The sequence below is a fragment of the Penicillium antarcticum genome (genome assembly GCF_028974205.1).
Source record: "Penicillium antarcticum strain IBT 31339 chromosome Unknown utg000004l_segment0_segment0, whole genome shotgun sequence".
Classification (NCBI taxonomy): Eukaryota; Fungi; Ascomycota; class Eurotiomycetes; order Eurotiales; family Aspergillaceae; genus Penicillium; species Penicillium antarcticum.
In genome coordinates this window covers 816,081-830,478 of record NW_026695302.1, presented here as the reverse complement: position 1 = coordinate 830,478, position 14,398 = coordinate 816,081, and the positions used below count along the sequence as shown (strand labels likewise).

General features: G+C 50.9%; 5 protein-coding genes across 5 annotated transcripts; 3 read left to right on the top strand and 2 right to left on the bottom strand.

Annotated features, from left to right (window-relative positions):
• Window positions 1-921: 921 nt before the first annotated feature.
• N7508_004283 (Zn(II)2Cys6 transcription factor domain-containing protein) lies at window positions 922-3,357 on the bottom strand (the record flags this gene model as incomplete). Its single annotated transcript, XM_058462349.1, has 2 exons — window positions 922-3,070; window positions 3,134-3,357. 2 exons carry the CDS (start codon window positions 3,355-3,357, stop codon window positions 922-924), a joined length of 2,373 nt encoding a protein of 790 aa, XP_058320974.1.
• Window positions 3,358-4,580: 1,223 nt separating this feature from the next.
• N7508_004282 (5'/3'-nucleotidase SurE) lies at window positions 4,581-5,961 on the top strand (the record flags this gene model as incomplete). The annotated part of the gene is made up of 3 exons (XM_058462348.1): window positions 4,581-4,592; window positions 4,891-5,834; window positions 5,898-5,961. 3 exons carry the CDS (start codon window positions 4,581-4,583, stop codon window positions 5,959-5,961), a joined length of 1,020 nt encoding a protein of 339 aa, XP_058320973.1.
• Window positions 5,962-6,304: 343 nt separating this feature from the next.
• On the bottom strand, window positions 6,305-7,886 carry N7508_004281 (DUF5427 domain-containing protein MTC1; the record flags this gene model as incomplete). Its single annotated transcript, XM_058462347.1, has 2 exons — window positions 6,305-7,263; window positions 7,328-7,886. 2 exons carry the CDS (start codon window positions 7,884-7,886, stop codon window positions 6,305-6,307), a joined length of 1,518 nt encoding a protein of 505 aa, XP_058320972.1.
• Window positions 7,887-8,552: 666 nt separating this feature from the next.
• On the top strand, window positions 8,553-9,110 carry N7508_004280 (carboxymuconolactone decarboxylase family protein; the record flags this gene model as incomplete). Its single annotated transcript, XM_058462346.1, has 1 exon — window positions 8,553-9,110. One exon carries the CDS (start codon window positions 8,553-8,555, stop codon window positions 9,108-9,110), a length of 558 nt encoding a protein of 185 aa, XP_058320971.1.
• Window positions 9,111-11,794: 2,684 nt separating this feature from the next.
• On the top strand, window positions 11,795-14,038 carry N7508_004279 (uncharacterized protein; the record flags this gene model as incomplete). Its single annotated transcript, XM_058462345.1, has 1 exon — window positions 11,795-14,038. One exon carries the CDS (start codon window positions 11,795-11,797, stop codon window positions 14,036-14,038), a length of 2,244 nt encoding a protein of 747 aa, XP_058320970.1.
• Window positions 14,039-14,398: the final 360 nt, after the last annotated feature.

Here is a 14,398-nt window from a genome sequence, read left to right as displayed (position 1 = left end):
GCACCCTACGGGTGACCCGTTAGTCAGCCATTAGCTTAGTCAGATAGTCATGATCTCGTCTTTATGACGGCTCCTGCCTTCATAGTTAATAGAGGCATCTTCCTCTTCCCCTACTTCTCCACTGAGCCTTGCTACACTTGATCTTGTTTTTTCTCGATCAATTATGTCAAGCTCGTACCTCGATTTCGTATCACGAAGCGCATAGAATGTACGATTCTTCTTTTCGACGATAGGGTGAAGAAAAGCCGCGGAAAATCTCCCAAGCTTCATGCCCTTATCGATGAATGGTAGCCAGTTGTCCTCAAGCATTCGATCAATCTCTTCCGCGAGTTGCTTCTCGATAATAAGATGGCGACCGGCGAATTCGATGCCGTTCCAGGCTTCTTCTATAAAGTGCCCTCAGGATTCTGTGCTCAGGCTTTATATTCTTCCTTTGTGCAGTCTTCGAGGAGGGGGTGTGTTTTCATCGGCAGATGCTCCCGATGCAGTAATTCAAAGGTCGGCCTTACAAAGTCCATGCATTTTGTGGATCTTGGATATAGAAGTAGAGAAGAATATGTATATAGATAATTAGTCCATGTACAAAACCCAGTAATCAAGATGTCCAGGTTGGATGGAACATCCATATTGCAAATCATCAAATCATAAGCAATGTAAGTATCTATATATCAAAAGTCATGATGCCTGTAAGCAGGGAAATAAGGAAACACTCAAATCAAGCAAAGCAAAACCAACACCAATAGACATGGTTTAAATAAATAAAATGACAATGGAATAGTAGAAAAGGAAACTGAAAAGAAAAATAGGAAGAAAAAGGAAACAAGAAAAACAGGGTAAAAGGGTATCAAAAATCCAACTCCGTTCCATCCATCGCCTAACGTAACCAAGCCCATACCATCACCCAGCGCAATGTTCTGTCGATCAACTCAACCGAGGAGACTTAGAGATCCGACTAGGAACACCAGCCTGCTCAATAAGATCATAGCCTCTCTCCATCCAGCCATGGAAACCACCATCACTAGAATCGGAAGGGAAGTCGTCCCAAACGGCATTCTCTGAATCAGCATACGTAGACCAAATGCCCTTGGGCACATCGGCCGCCGACCAAGAAGGCAGCTTTGCCAAAACACACGTATAGTACACGTAAAGGATACGGCAGAGCAGCTCGACACGGTCGATGTAGTGCTGTTGTGAGGGATCGGGCGTTCTGCCGCCGTCGCCGAGACGCTTCCACCAGGAAACGCGCCAGCGCAGCGTGAGCAGGATGTGGCCTAATTCGCCGAGGAAGCGGACGTGGGTCTCGTGAGAGATTTGCTTCCATTTTATGTTATAGAAGTCTCGTTCGAGTTTGCGGAAACCTTCGACTTCGAGCATTCGGCAGAATATTCGGGAGAGTTGGGCTGCGAGGAGGATCTCACGGCGATCTGAGGCGCTGTTTATGTCCATAGGGCGTTCTTCACCGCTTGCGTCTAGCGAGACGAAGCTGTATTTGGCGCGGCTGGGCATGTTGTGCCATTGCGAGAGGAGGGTGTAGGCTTGGTTCATTGGGTCGCAGTCGGCGACGCAGGAGAGCCAGTTCTTGGACTTGTCTTTTGAGTCAACGATTCGGCGGTCGATGAATTCCAAGAAGGTGGACTTGGAGTTGCCGTTGTACTCGCTTAGGGTCTTGAGGAACTTATATGACTCGCCCAGGTCGAGGACGTAGAGAGAGCCCCAGGACTGGCTGGCGCGGATGTTGAACCGGCCTTGCCGTTCAGCAAGCAAGGACAGGAGTTGTCCAAGGTCGAACTCGGAGGGGATTTCCATCCGGACTCGGTTCGAGCCATCCACTGTTGGGTGGTTAACTGCTCGTTGAGAGATATAGTTGCAAGTTCCGAATTCGACAATGCTAGAGAAACAGGCACGGGCGCATGGCTGCTCGTGAAGTGTAGGGCGGCAAGCATCGCAAGGGGAGCTTCCATCACACTTGCGCTTGTTCAGTCGACATTGGACACAGGTATCCTTGTTCTTCCTACGCAGGCCGGCATTGGCTCGTCCAACCATACTCAGAGGACCCTTGCGACGAGCACCGCGTGGGGGTGAGACAAAGTCAGCCGACGCAATAGAGCCACCTTGGCCATCTTCCTGAACAATTTGCAGTGGTCTTGGCAGGCCTTGCTCTGTAGAGCCCAGGTTTCTGGTCTTGCGCTTCCTGACCGCACCAGAGTTCTGCATTGCCAGGGGCGCCGGTCGACCGGTACGGCCAGCAGTTGAGGAAGCCCTCGACCGGGAGGGAATGGTAGAAACCATCGATTCCGGTACCTCGCTGACCATGAATGCCGTGGTTTTGGGTGCCGGCTGTGATCCCTCCCGCGAGCTCGGCTGAGAGGTCCACTTCACCTCATCATCGTCTACTTGATGGTCCGCAAAAGTCGTAGGCTCGTCGCTAGTGGCGGAGTAAGAGCACTCGTAAATTCCAGACATATCACCAGACACCGACGAATTTTCTGACTTGTATTGGAAACGGTCCTGTCCCATTTGGGCTCTCGGGCCTACAGTCTGGGAGGCTGGTGTGATGTGCTGAATGGGCAGTTGGGACTCCAAACAGTTGAGCCAACGCGACTCGAGGGATCGGATGGAAGTCGGAAATTCGGATAGGGATTGATCTTTGGGGGTCTGCTGCGCAGCCACCGTGAGCGGCACAGACTCCTGTGCCGGGATGTTCTCCACTGGCACGCCGTGCTGAATCTCAGCCCACTGCTCGGGGATCATCGGGAAGGACTGAGGGATCTGCTGGAACTGCATGATACTCTCACCCGGGGTATCAGAGAAACCTCCATGAGGCATCTCGCCCACATCGTCCACAATGACAGCACCGGTCGAGTGGTTCTGTCCTTTCGCGTAGGGGTACATCAGTGACGCATCCATCGGCATGCCGACAGAGTTGTACAACTGGAAATGTGGCCATGTCTCGTCGGAATGAAAGTTCTCATCGGAAGAAGGGATCGTCTTGGGACTGATCGTCCCACTCACAGTACCCTCAACGCCGCCATCGGCGTAGTTCAAGGTCTCGGGAGCTACATCATGCTTTCTGCAAATCAACACGCGTCAGCATCATCCACACATTCTTCAGGCCGGGAAACGGCATGCCCACCTATTCTCCAAACGACGGAATTCTCCCGTCAACGGACCCTGGAGGGTTCTCAAGTCCGCAATATCCGCATCACACTGACTCGATTCCTGGCTAGTATCCCACTCTGGGGGCTGGTCGTAACCCAAATGTTCCCACGACGCGACGGAAAAGGCGCCTTCAGTTTGCCAATTGTCTAAGATTTTGGGGTCGATCCCCGCAGCGGTCCCGGTGCTTCCACTGTCCATACAGGATATGCTCGAGGGGAACGACGACCGAGTCGAGCAAAGATCTCAAAAAGCTCGTGCTTTTTGAGACTTTGCAGGGTTCAGATAGGTGGGCAAATAGCAAGTGTATAGCAAGGCAGATGATGGAAGAGATAAAAGTTGAGGGGCCAAAAGATGAAGGCTGACGGGATTCCCCACCTCAAGATTTTCTGCGATCGTCTCTAGCGTGTTCCTGGCACAGACCAGGATTGGCTATGGGTATGGCGTGTGTCGGAATTAATGGATTTAAAATGTGGTTCAGAGATTTCGTCTAGATATTATAATAAAACAAATAGTGAGTCAAGATGCGAATGAGCCAATGTGGTAATGGTGCCGACAACACCACTGTATGCGCCCCGGTGTGTTGATCTCCGAGCGCGGACCTTACGAGAGACGATGTTGTCAGAGAAAAGGAGCTATCGAATATGAATGGCCATCGACTCAAGACCAAGTGCGCGTTTCCACTCTCAACTTGATACACTTTCGCTCCCAAGGTTTTATAGAAAAAGCAAATTTTTCCAGTCCAGGTACTACAGGTACCGTGTACCTTCCAGAATGCTTAGCTCAGCACCAATGTAACCTTGGCAACAGAATTCAACACCAGACAACTAAGTACTTGCATCATAAGCTGTTATTGATTAAGAACAAGAGATATTATGGGCCGTTCTTCTAAAACATCTCTATGCAGGGTATGGTACCAAGTTTCAGCACTGCAGGGCCCTAGAGGGCCCTGTATTCAACCTAAATTTATGGAGTAAATCCTTCACAGATTTAGTACAGACTATGTACATAACTGCAGTAGCTAAATCTATGTGCACATACCATATTCCTTCTAGAACCCCATATACCACTCCGTATGCCAACCTGATATGAATAATAGAAAACACATCTATGGCCAGAGCCACCGAGAAGCCCGACGGATCGGTTCACCGCAGGCTGCATTCGGGCCCTGCCACTGCCGTCCCCGCAGCCTGAACGGCTTCACCCCAACCCCGGTGTAGAAGGGCTCAATCCTTACCCATCTCATAAGTGCCTGACTGTCGCTGTTTTCGCGCGGTTCGTTTTTTCCACTTCTCTTCTTTCTTGATTACCCCAGAAATCAAACCCGGAAAAATCCCCCAGAAAAAAGATCTGAAATTAAAATTCCCCGGAAGCTCAGACCATCCAAGTTTCGAGGTATATCGCCCTAAGCGCTGCAAAAGGTCATGCACATCCTGGTAAGTGCGATCTACATCTTTATCTTTTCTATTATGGTTTTCCCTTCCATTCCCGCGGAAGTATAGGGAGGGAAAAAAGCACAAATCAAGCTAGCAGGGCGTATGCAAGGATCTGCTATGGACCAGTGGGGATCATGACATCCGCATGACATCCAAGCCTCGATCTACTTCCCTCCCCTTTGATTTCCTTCCCGTCTCCCCTCTTGTTCCTCCACGGACTCCTCCGTACGGAGCCCGCCGAGAGATAAACAAAGCCAAGAAACAATAATCAGAATACCGAATTAACCGCCAAGAACAGGTAGTCAACGACGATGGCCCGCCAAGCAGACGCCTATCGCCATATATCCGCCCACTAGTCGACGAACTGCAAGCGAATGGCCACACAGTCTCGGTAGCCATCCCGGCAGCCTCACGCTCCTGGATCGGCAAGGCGCATCTCATCGAAGCGAAGCTTACGGCTAGTTACGTGCACAAGGATTCTTTCCGGGAGGACGGGACGTGGGATGAGGAGTACCAGCCGGCAGAGCAGACGAATGGTCTCACCAATGGTCATCTCACCAACGGTCACAGCCTCACAAATGGCGACCTCACAAACGGCACCACAACCTACAACGAAGAAGGCCCCACCCCGGACGAATGGGTAATAATAACAAACGGCACTCCAGCAAGCTGCACCCAGCTAGGTCTGCACAACCTCTTCCAAGGCCGGCCCCCAATCGACCTAGTAATCAGCGGACCAAACCACGGCCGCAATGCCTCAACCATCTACAACCTCTCCTCGGGGACGGTAGGAGGAGCACTGGAAGCTGTTTTCTGCGGGAAGCGCGGAATCGCAATTTCATTCGGCAGCAAGGACGAGCAGGCTGCTGATGTCATTGCTGCGGCAGCTAGGCTTGCTGTGCGGGTTGTTGGGTATCTTTATCAGCATTGGGATGAGCGGGTTGAACTTTATAATATTAATGTTCCTATGCGGCTTGATGTTGAGGAGAGGCCTATTATTTATACGAGGACGCTGCCTTATTATTGGAATCGGGGCTGTTTGTATGCTGAGGATTGTGGAGAGAAAGGAAAGGGGGTTACTAATGGGGCTGGGGAGGTGAATGGTGCGAATGGAAATGGGCTTGAAGGCCGGACAAGGAAACGTCAGTTTAAGTGGTCGGCTGATTTGTCCGATATGAAGAAGACTATGCAGGAGAGTGAGGAGGGGACGGATGCTCATACTGTTTTGAATGGGTCCACGAGGTTTGTTTTTCCCTTTCTTCTCTGTTGATTGTGATGTTGGACTATTGCTGATACGATGCTTAGTGTGACTGCTCTTCGCGCGAACTTTTGGCATGTCCCTGGTTTGGAAGGGCCTTTGGACCTGTAAAAATACAAGAGGAAACTGCTTGTTACGATACCCGCTATGGTCTTTTGATGCATTTGGTTTTGCTGGAGCTGGATCTTGCACATTGATCAGAGACATTCTGTGTATATATATCTCGGGAATTGCATACCTTGTTTCATAATTTGGCTCTTCTGATTACTTGATCTTGTAAGGGCCTCGATGGTGAATTACCATTTCCCGGTATTAGCTATGAGATAGCTTGAATGGTCTCGGCAAAGGAGTTGAAAAAGCTAATGAAGGTGCAATGCAAGAAATTCATTGAGGGGTTATCACGAACGACAGATGCTAGAACAAGACAGCAGTTCTTGACGTAAATAGAGAAGGCCTAGATAGCACGAGCAGCCTCGCCTGCACCACTCTCAACAGTAGAAGACTGCTCAGCACGCATCTTGCCCTTTCCAGCACCGCCCGCACCAACGCCCATGCGGCGCGCCACGTATCGCTGAGCAATAGTTCCAGCAGCAAGTGAGAGAGTTTCCTCAATCCATTCTGAGACCCACTCGCGGGGATCAACGCCTCCACTCTCGATGATCTCTGCAATGGCCGCGGGCACGACAACGCGGGCCATGTGGGCATCCTCCACATCGGGATTCTCGGGAGCCGGGGCCGACTCGTCGAGCCAGTCGATCCAGGTCCGAGGGATGGCCTGGGAGATTGTGTGGAAGGCGATACCGTGAATAGGGTCGTGAAGATAAAGCGCGAAACAGATCTCCTCTTCCTGCTCCTCGGCGTCATCGGCTTTCTCCGATGCACCGGCCTGGAACAGTTCCTTGGAAGTAGTCTGGCTGATAGCCTGAATAGCCAAGAAGATATCACTACTGCGAACCGGGTTCGATTCACTCAGAACCTCTGTAGCCTGCTTCGCCGCCTCTTCGACACCACCACGCGAGGAGAAGTACTCGTTGGCGTAGGACTCGGCGCTCACACGCGCCAGCTTGGATCCGTCGACTACACCTCGCACGGCAGAGACGGTCCGCGGTTGTCCAGGTGTGACAGTCCGCCACCACGGCCCGTCGTTCCAGCCGGCGCTGGTCATGTACCCGGTCACATCGAGGCCGCGCTTCGGGGATGATTCCTGGCCGCGCTGGATCACGAGCAGGTCTCCGCCCTCGACTTGGGACATCACGCGCGAGAACACCGAGTAGACTAATGGGTCGATACCCGGGTACCCGGACAGGTCGTGCGTCACGTGTATTTGGAGTCGTTCATGCGAGGAAATGGGTGGTGCGAGGGTGTGGATGAGGTTCGTGAATGTCGGGAGGGCTCTGTCGCGAAGTTCGCCGCCTGTGTACCTTGTTAGCATGCCCATGTGGAGGAGAATCATGTTAAAATGTAATAGCAGCCATACCAAGATCCCGTAGAGCTCCAACGTTGCCCTTGACCTGTTGGGCCCATTTCTGTGCCTCTTCGTTATTCTGGATCTCCTTGACAGCTGCCTCGGCCTGCTTCATCGCCGCAGTGGCCGTCGCAAACAGTCCTCCAGACAATCCGCCCGACCAACCACCCCACCAGCCACCACCTTCTTCAGAGGATGAGGACCGCTGTGCAGGGGCGCTTTCAGCCTCAAGCTTGGGCTGCTGGGGCTTGGTTTCTGTGCGCGATGTCCGCCCCGTCTCCTCAGACTGGCGGACCGGCGCCTTGTCTTCATTGGATCGGTCGATGGTCGTGCTAGGTCGAGGAGACCGTGTAGATGACCTGGGCTTGTCAGAGGACAGACGGGGAGTGCCTGGTCCACTGCTTGGGCGCTGGGTGGCTAGGTGGTCCAGCTCGGCCAGGATGTCTTCTTGTTCGCCTTCTGCATGAGGGGCGTTGGGTTTGGCCGTTTTGTTGCCGGATTTGTCGAGACCAAGGTCGTCGAACTGAGCTAGGAGCTCGTCGCTGGTTGGTTTGGGAGCCTTTGGTGGCATGTTTGGGTGGTGTTAAGGAGAGGTGACGACACCTGAGCTTGACCGGTGGAGAACCCTTGCCAAGACCCGCTCTGCAGTGTTTAGTCCGACTGCGTCTATGCAGAGCACCGTACAGACTATAGATTATAGTATATTCATGCTTCAAGATTGCTTTCGAATAATATCGATATCCTACATTCGGAATAAATGTCTGACTTAAAGCCATTGATGTTTAATAACGTTATAGACAAGGCACGTCACGCTAGTGCAAGCTTATCAGAAGTACTGATGTCAACATCCAAGTACTTTCTTTGACAAACAGTACTCATCTATGCAACAATCCACCCCATTGTTATATAAAATGCGCGGAAGCGAACCGGAAGCGCAAAGCCGACACCCGCGGCTTGAAGTATACCCCAAGCCTATTTTAGCGGGAGCGGGGTCCATACTTCTTTTGACACCTTGACTCAGACTTGAACACTTCACTCATTCTTGCTTGTCCAGAATCAGTGTCGCGCATTCAATATCTTGGAAGAAATGTACGTACGTCAATTACAATTGCAACATGCAGTATTGAGTCATTGCCCCAAGCTAACATCAACTCAGAACCCAGATCCACACGCATCAATCAATACCTGAACCAACACACCAATTCCAATCCCTCCATTCTCCCTCAAAACCACCAAAATGCGTCTTCCCTACATCCAAGATCCCCCACCAACAAAAACAGAAGACGAAGCCCGTATCCTGGCAAGCGTCCAAGCCCGCCGAGCCCCAAACCCCCTCCTCCCACTCGACCTAGCCCTCCTCCACTCCTACCCAGTAACAGAAGGATGGAACTCCTTCATCGGCGCAATCCGCACGCGAACAAGTCTCTCAACTGTCGTCCGCGAACTAGCAATCTGTCGCGTGGCAGTAGTCAACGGCGCATTATTCGAATGGGAACAACATGCGCCACTACTGCAGCAGGGCGGGCTGAGCGAGGAGGCATTGGCGATTGTAGGTGATGCGCAGGCTGGTTTCAATGATGAGGGCTCGGGTTCGGTTTTGAGTGCTGAGCAGAGGGCTGTTCTGAAGTATACGGATGCAATGACTAAAACTGTTGCTGTTCCTGATGAGGTGTTTGCGGAGGTAAGAGCTTGTTTTGATGAGAAGGAGGTTGTGGAGATCACAGCTACTGTTGCTGCTTATAATTGTGTTAGTCGCTTTTTGGTTGCTCTTGATGTTGGAGAGAAGAATCATTGAGGTGTATGGAACATACTACAGGGTGGTGGGTAGGTGTTTAGATATAGACTAAATAGATCTATGATTTGCATGATCTGATGCTGTGTAGCTGCATTTCGATCCCATTTGTTGTTGACGATATTTTGTGTTTAGAGGTAGGAGGCTCTTTCGTTATGTACATAGTGGACATCATGCATGGTTGGCGCTTGCTAGGCGCCAAGTTCATGCATATGCAAAATTAACGTTCCTAGTGAATATCTCATTGGATGTGACATCGGATTTAATTCATAACCGGGTTCTGGGTTACCTATCTGGTAGCTGTGTACTACATTGCTTTCTTGTTTGTGGAGAATATTTGTAGTCCCTGCAGTATACTTCCGTCTAGTGACACCTTCTTCTACACTATCCCAGTGAGGTCTTTGTTGAACCTTGTTATTTGCAGAATAAGTATTTTGTTGGTGGTGATCCTTTTTTGCCCGATTCCTTGAATGAAATCTGTATTGATCATTCCTTCTCAGGACTATTTTATGGTCAATCCTGCACTGACTTGTTTGTGTACAACAAGCTTGCAGTCAATGTCCATCATTATCACTTGAAAACAAGCCGAACGACTTTTCACATTTCGTCCAAGCTTTTCTACTCAATGTTTCATCCCATCCCATCCACGAAGATCAAACGAATACCACGCTTGATCGATGGAGGACAGCCACAATGCCAGGAAACAAGACACGTTGAATTGCATCACCCATACAATTAATGCCCTTTTAATCACAGCTAGCATTTAACTCTGGATTAGCTCACATTGGCACTCATTACCCACCCTGAACCGAAACATACCACTCTGCCAGTGCCAGCACCCAGGCAAAAGCCACGTTAAAGAAGGTGATCATGGAATGACAACATGATTGAAGGAGTGATCTACCCAGCCATCATCCTGATTGTGTGTCTGCTTGTTGCTTGTGCCCAAATCACGATTGCCCCACGAATGTCCTAAGCATTCTTATACTATACCCATGCCATAAAGCTGGGGTCGGGCTGGAACAGAAAACCATTGGAGATTGCTCTTGCTGATAAAAGAATGTATCTAACGGCACCTCGCTGCCATTACCTGAAGCTCATCGGAAACTGGTACCGGATGGGAGGCAGAGGCTGACAGCTAGTCTTTTGCCAACACATAGTATTGCTCTTCTACTACTATTCAGTTTGCGAGACTGTCATGATAGGATCGCAAGTATTGTTATTATTCAATCTGCTGACTGGAAGGGGCGATGATCCCATTCTTGTTGCGTGCGTCATAGATCCAGAACAACCGTTACTTAACCGTCACTCTATACCGAGTTTGAAAGATGAAGGACAAGAAGGACTCTTTGGGATTTGTTCAAATAAAACGTTACTTGACCGTCACTTGGTCGTTAGTGGCCGTCACTGCACAAATGTAGATGAAATCTCTTAGTGCCCACATCGGAAAAAGCGCCACTAGAAGAGTTCCACCTGGTCTCCACCAAGACAGTGAATTTGTTAAGACTGTACTGAAAATGCTCGAATTCTATTGCGTACATCTGAGCTAGTCAGAGCCCCTAGAGCCGCTGAAACAGGCTTTGTTGGACTATACGTACGTATCATGTGACGTGAGTCCGAATTTGCAAATGGGCATACCCAGTCCGGACAGCACAGGAGAGAATGAAAAAAAATGGCACAATAGAGAAGTGAATATAAATTCTACCACAATAACAAAGATAAATAACAATACTTCATGAATAACCCCTTTCCTCGACATACAGCCATTGATGTGGCTAGTAGATAACTCACACCTGATTGGCGGGCCGCAACGGGCAGTGGAAACCCCCGTAAACGCTACAAACTACAAAACTACTCTCTTTCTCAACCTCAATCTCTTCGCTATTTCATCCTTCGCCCTTTCCCCTTCCCATTTCTTTTCTTCTCCTGTATTCATTTCTCTCTGTGTCATCCTTTTCCGAGATTACAGATCTCTCATTGTCTCCCTCGCGTTCTATCGCGTCGAAGATCTTTTTTTCCATACTACCCGGCGCAAAGATCTGCGCGCCAACAACACAACTTCCCCGGCGTATTTTTCCTGAGCATCTTTTTATCTGATCTCGTCACCTTCCATCTCTCGTACACCGCGTTGCGCTTTTAAAAGTGCAAAGTCTCATCTACCCAGCCATCCGAGTAAGTACATCCCTGGCAGCCACTCACGTCCACCCTGCACCCTTCTTTGCAGAGCTCACTGACAGCAAGCAGTAATTGGCTGAGACCTGGCTCTTGGTCCACTCAATTTCACACCTCCTTGAACATCTTGAACATCTCATGGTAAGTGGCCTCGTCTTTTGCTCTTTTTTTTCTTCTGGTACTTCCCCGTCCGATCTGCACACATTCCAGGCCGACCGTGTCTTCTTTTTACTTGTATCCCTTTTTATCTTGCTTTTCGATCCCCTGTGATTTGCCCAGTTCCCATGTGTATTGTGTTGGCGATTCTCATACTACCGTGGCCCTTAACTCCCACGGCTGGCGCGGCGATTACTGGCGTCTTGGCACCCGCAAGCGAACCCGAGCTGACCATATCTATACAGATCCTTTCTTGAGATTTCACATTCTCCATTTGAGCCTGGTCATTTTTTTGCTTTTTTATCGCTTGCTTTCTAATTACTCATACCCTCTCTTGTTTTTTGTTTCTCTTTTCCAATATGGCCCCCGTTCCAAGGGCCGATCTGGATGGGGACAACCCTTCCTCGGATATTGGTGACAGTCAGGACTCTCCACTGCGCCGACAATTTTCCGAACCATTCCGCCCTCAATCTACTTCTACTCAGATCTCCCAGTCACCGGAGCCCATCCCGCAACATGTCAAGTGCGATTGGTGCGGAAAGCTTTTAGAGCTTCCTGATGATGAAAACATTTCCGAGGAAGATATTTTGAATGATCACATCAATGATGCTCATCCAAAGACCATCAGTTTTTCTGGATACGATGGCCCCGATGATACTTACGACGACACTGGCGATCTTCAAGATGATGACGCCATTGAAGAAGATGAGGACACTGCAGCTGAACCCCTCAAGCCTGAAGATGGCGAGCCTAACGATGCCGAAGAAATTACCGTTGTGACTAACGGCGAACATGGTGACACTGAAAATATTGTCAAGACTGCTCAGACCACCGTCAATACCAGCCAACTTCCTACAGGGAAGCTCGATCGGATTGACTGGCTTTCCAACCCGCGCACTTCATTTCCGGAGGAATACCGCGCTCGCGAAGCAAAATGGCGCCGCGCAGATGCCAAAGCTCGTCTCCAAAAATTCTGGAATGTCCATGATGTTCATCTGTTTTCCCCTGATTACGATCAGGATGCCTCCAAGTGTGAAGCTTCTTGGGACGCTGCATTCAATGACACAACCAAAATCAGAAAGCGCGATGCTTCTGAACCCGCCAATCACCCTCTACCATACAAGAAACCCAAAGTCGACAAAGGTCAATTCCTGGAAGTCCAAGCTGAAGACATCGACAAACTGGTGAACATGCTCCACAACCACGCCAAATACTCCCCAGAAGAACTTTACGCTCTCACACAAACTGCCTGCTTTGCCATGAAAACCATCCAAGATGAGTATTTAGCACTCGATGATCTCAATCTCAAAGCCCTGCGACACACTCGGGGCGAGGTCTCATATGAGACAAAGCGCCACGCCTCGCAGGGCCACAAAAAGAAAGGTGGTATCCCTCTGGCTCGCGTCAATGAAGATACGCAAGACTTTGCCGAAAAGAAAGAGGCAATGCTCTACGGCTACAAACACCAATATTTCCCCACAAACAACCCATTCCTCCCAATCCGCACCATGCAAGATCCATTCGTCCAAGGAGGCTTTGTTCCTACTCCCGCACAGGCCAGAAAGATGATCGCGAAGAAAAAGGAGACTGGTGAAGGCAATGCTGATGGCTGGGCTACGCTGAAGAGACATGGCCTCGAATACATCCCCCAAGTGTGGGAACCTCGCCGTGAACCCGTTCTCCCCAAGGTCACCCGCAAGCGCAAGGCTGCCGAGGTTGAACTCCCCAAGACCGATGCCGAAGAGACACAGAACGAGACTGAAGAGGATACTGATGACGACAACCACCCCGCAAAGCGACGAACCAGAGGTCGTGGCGGCAAGCGCCTTACTGGCGAATCCATCCAGTTTGACTCTACTCCTCGCCGAGGCCCTGGACCTGGACGTGGTCGCGGACGGGGTCGCGGTCGTGGCGCTGGTCGCCTCGCTTCCACTCGAGCCACCTTCGAGGTCAGCCCAGCTCCACAAACTTCTAGTCGTGGCCGTGGCCGACGCGGTGCAAGCACCTTGGCCACCTCAATTCCACCAGAGACCACCTCGTTCCCCGCCATTGAACCTCGCACTGAAAGCCCTGTCGACGCTCCATCCTCTGGCAAGAAAGAGGCACTGTCTGCCGAGGCCATCGAGGAGGCTCGTCGTGTCAAAATAGCCAACTCAAAGAACCCAAAGCGTACAAAGGCAATGCTGGACCACTGGGACCGGTTCAACCGCGAAGGGCGGATCCGCAATCCAAAGCGATCCAAGGCCCAAATCGAGCAAGACCGTACCGTCGACGGGGACGGCCCTCAAGACCTCCCCAAGCCCCTCGGCCGTCGCAAGCGCTCTCCCTCTCTCGTGCCGCTCGCCGGCAACTTGGCTCCCAAGGGGCCCGGCGGCCTGCCTTCAATGGTCAGCGTACAGGCGCAGCAGCAAATGCCCACCCTCCCTCCAATGGGTGTGCCTCACTACGGCCACGGGCCCGTGAATCCCTACGCTGCTGCGCCTGTTGCGCCTATGGCGCAACTGGGCCAACCAATGCCCGCGCAATACGCACCATTCCCGTATCTCCCTTACGGGATGGGTTCCATCCCGGGTCCACATGACCCGCGGGACCCCCGCCATTGAAGGCAGGTCCGCTCGTCGAGGTGATCCTCGTTCTCTTCTCTCAACAGCTCAATTCTTCTTTACATACTTCTCACTTCAGACACGGGTGGGAGAGAGAGAATGGGGATCATCAAGGCATCAACTGATTAATTCGTTGTTTCTTTTCTGGCCCACCCCTGGGTTGGCCTGAGGCCTTGGGAAGTTACATCTACCTCAATTTGTCTTTACTGCTTGGTGCTTTGTCCTATAAATTGGGCTAGGCCCGCGGTTGACAACCGAGGTAGGGGTACTCCCTGTGGTTGTGGACCTCCCTGGGGGTATGGGTCGGAACTACGAGAATCAGATACATTATCGAGATGCCGGCACCCCCGTGGGGGTACC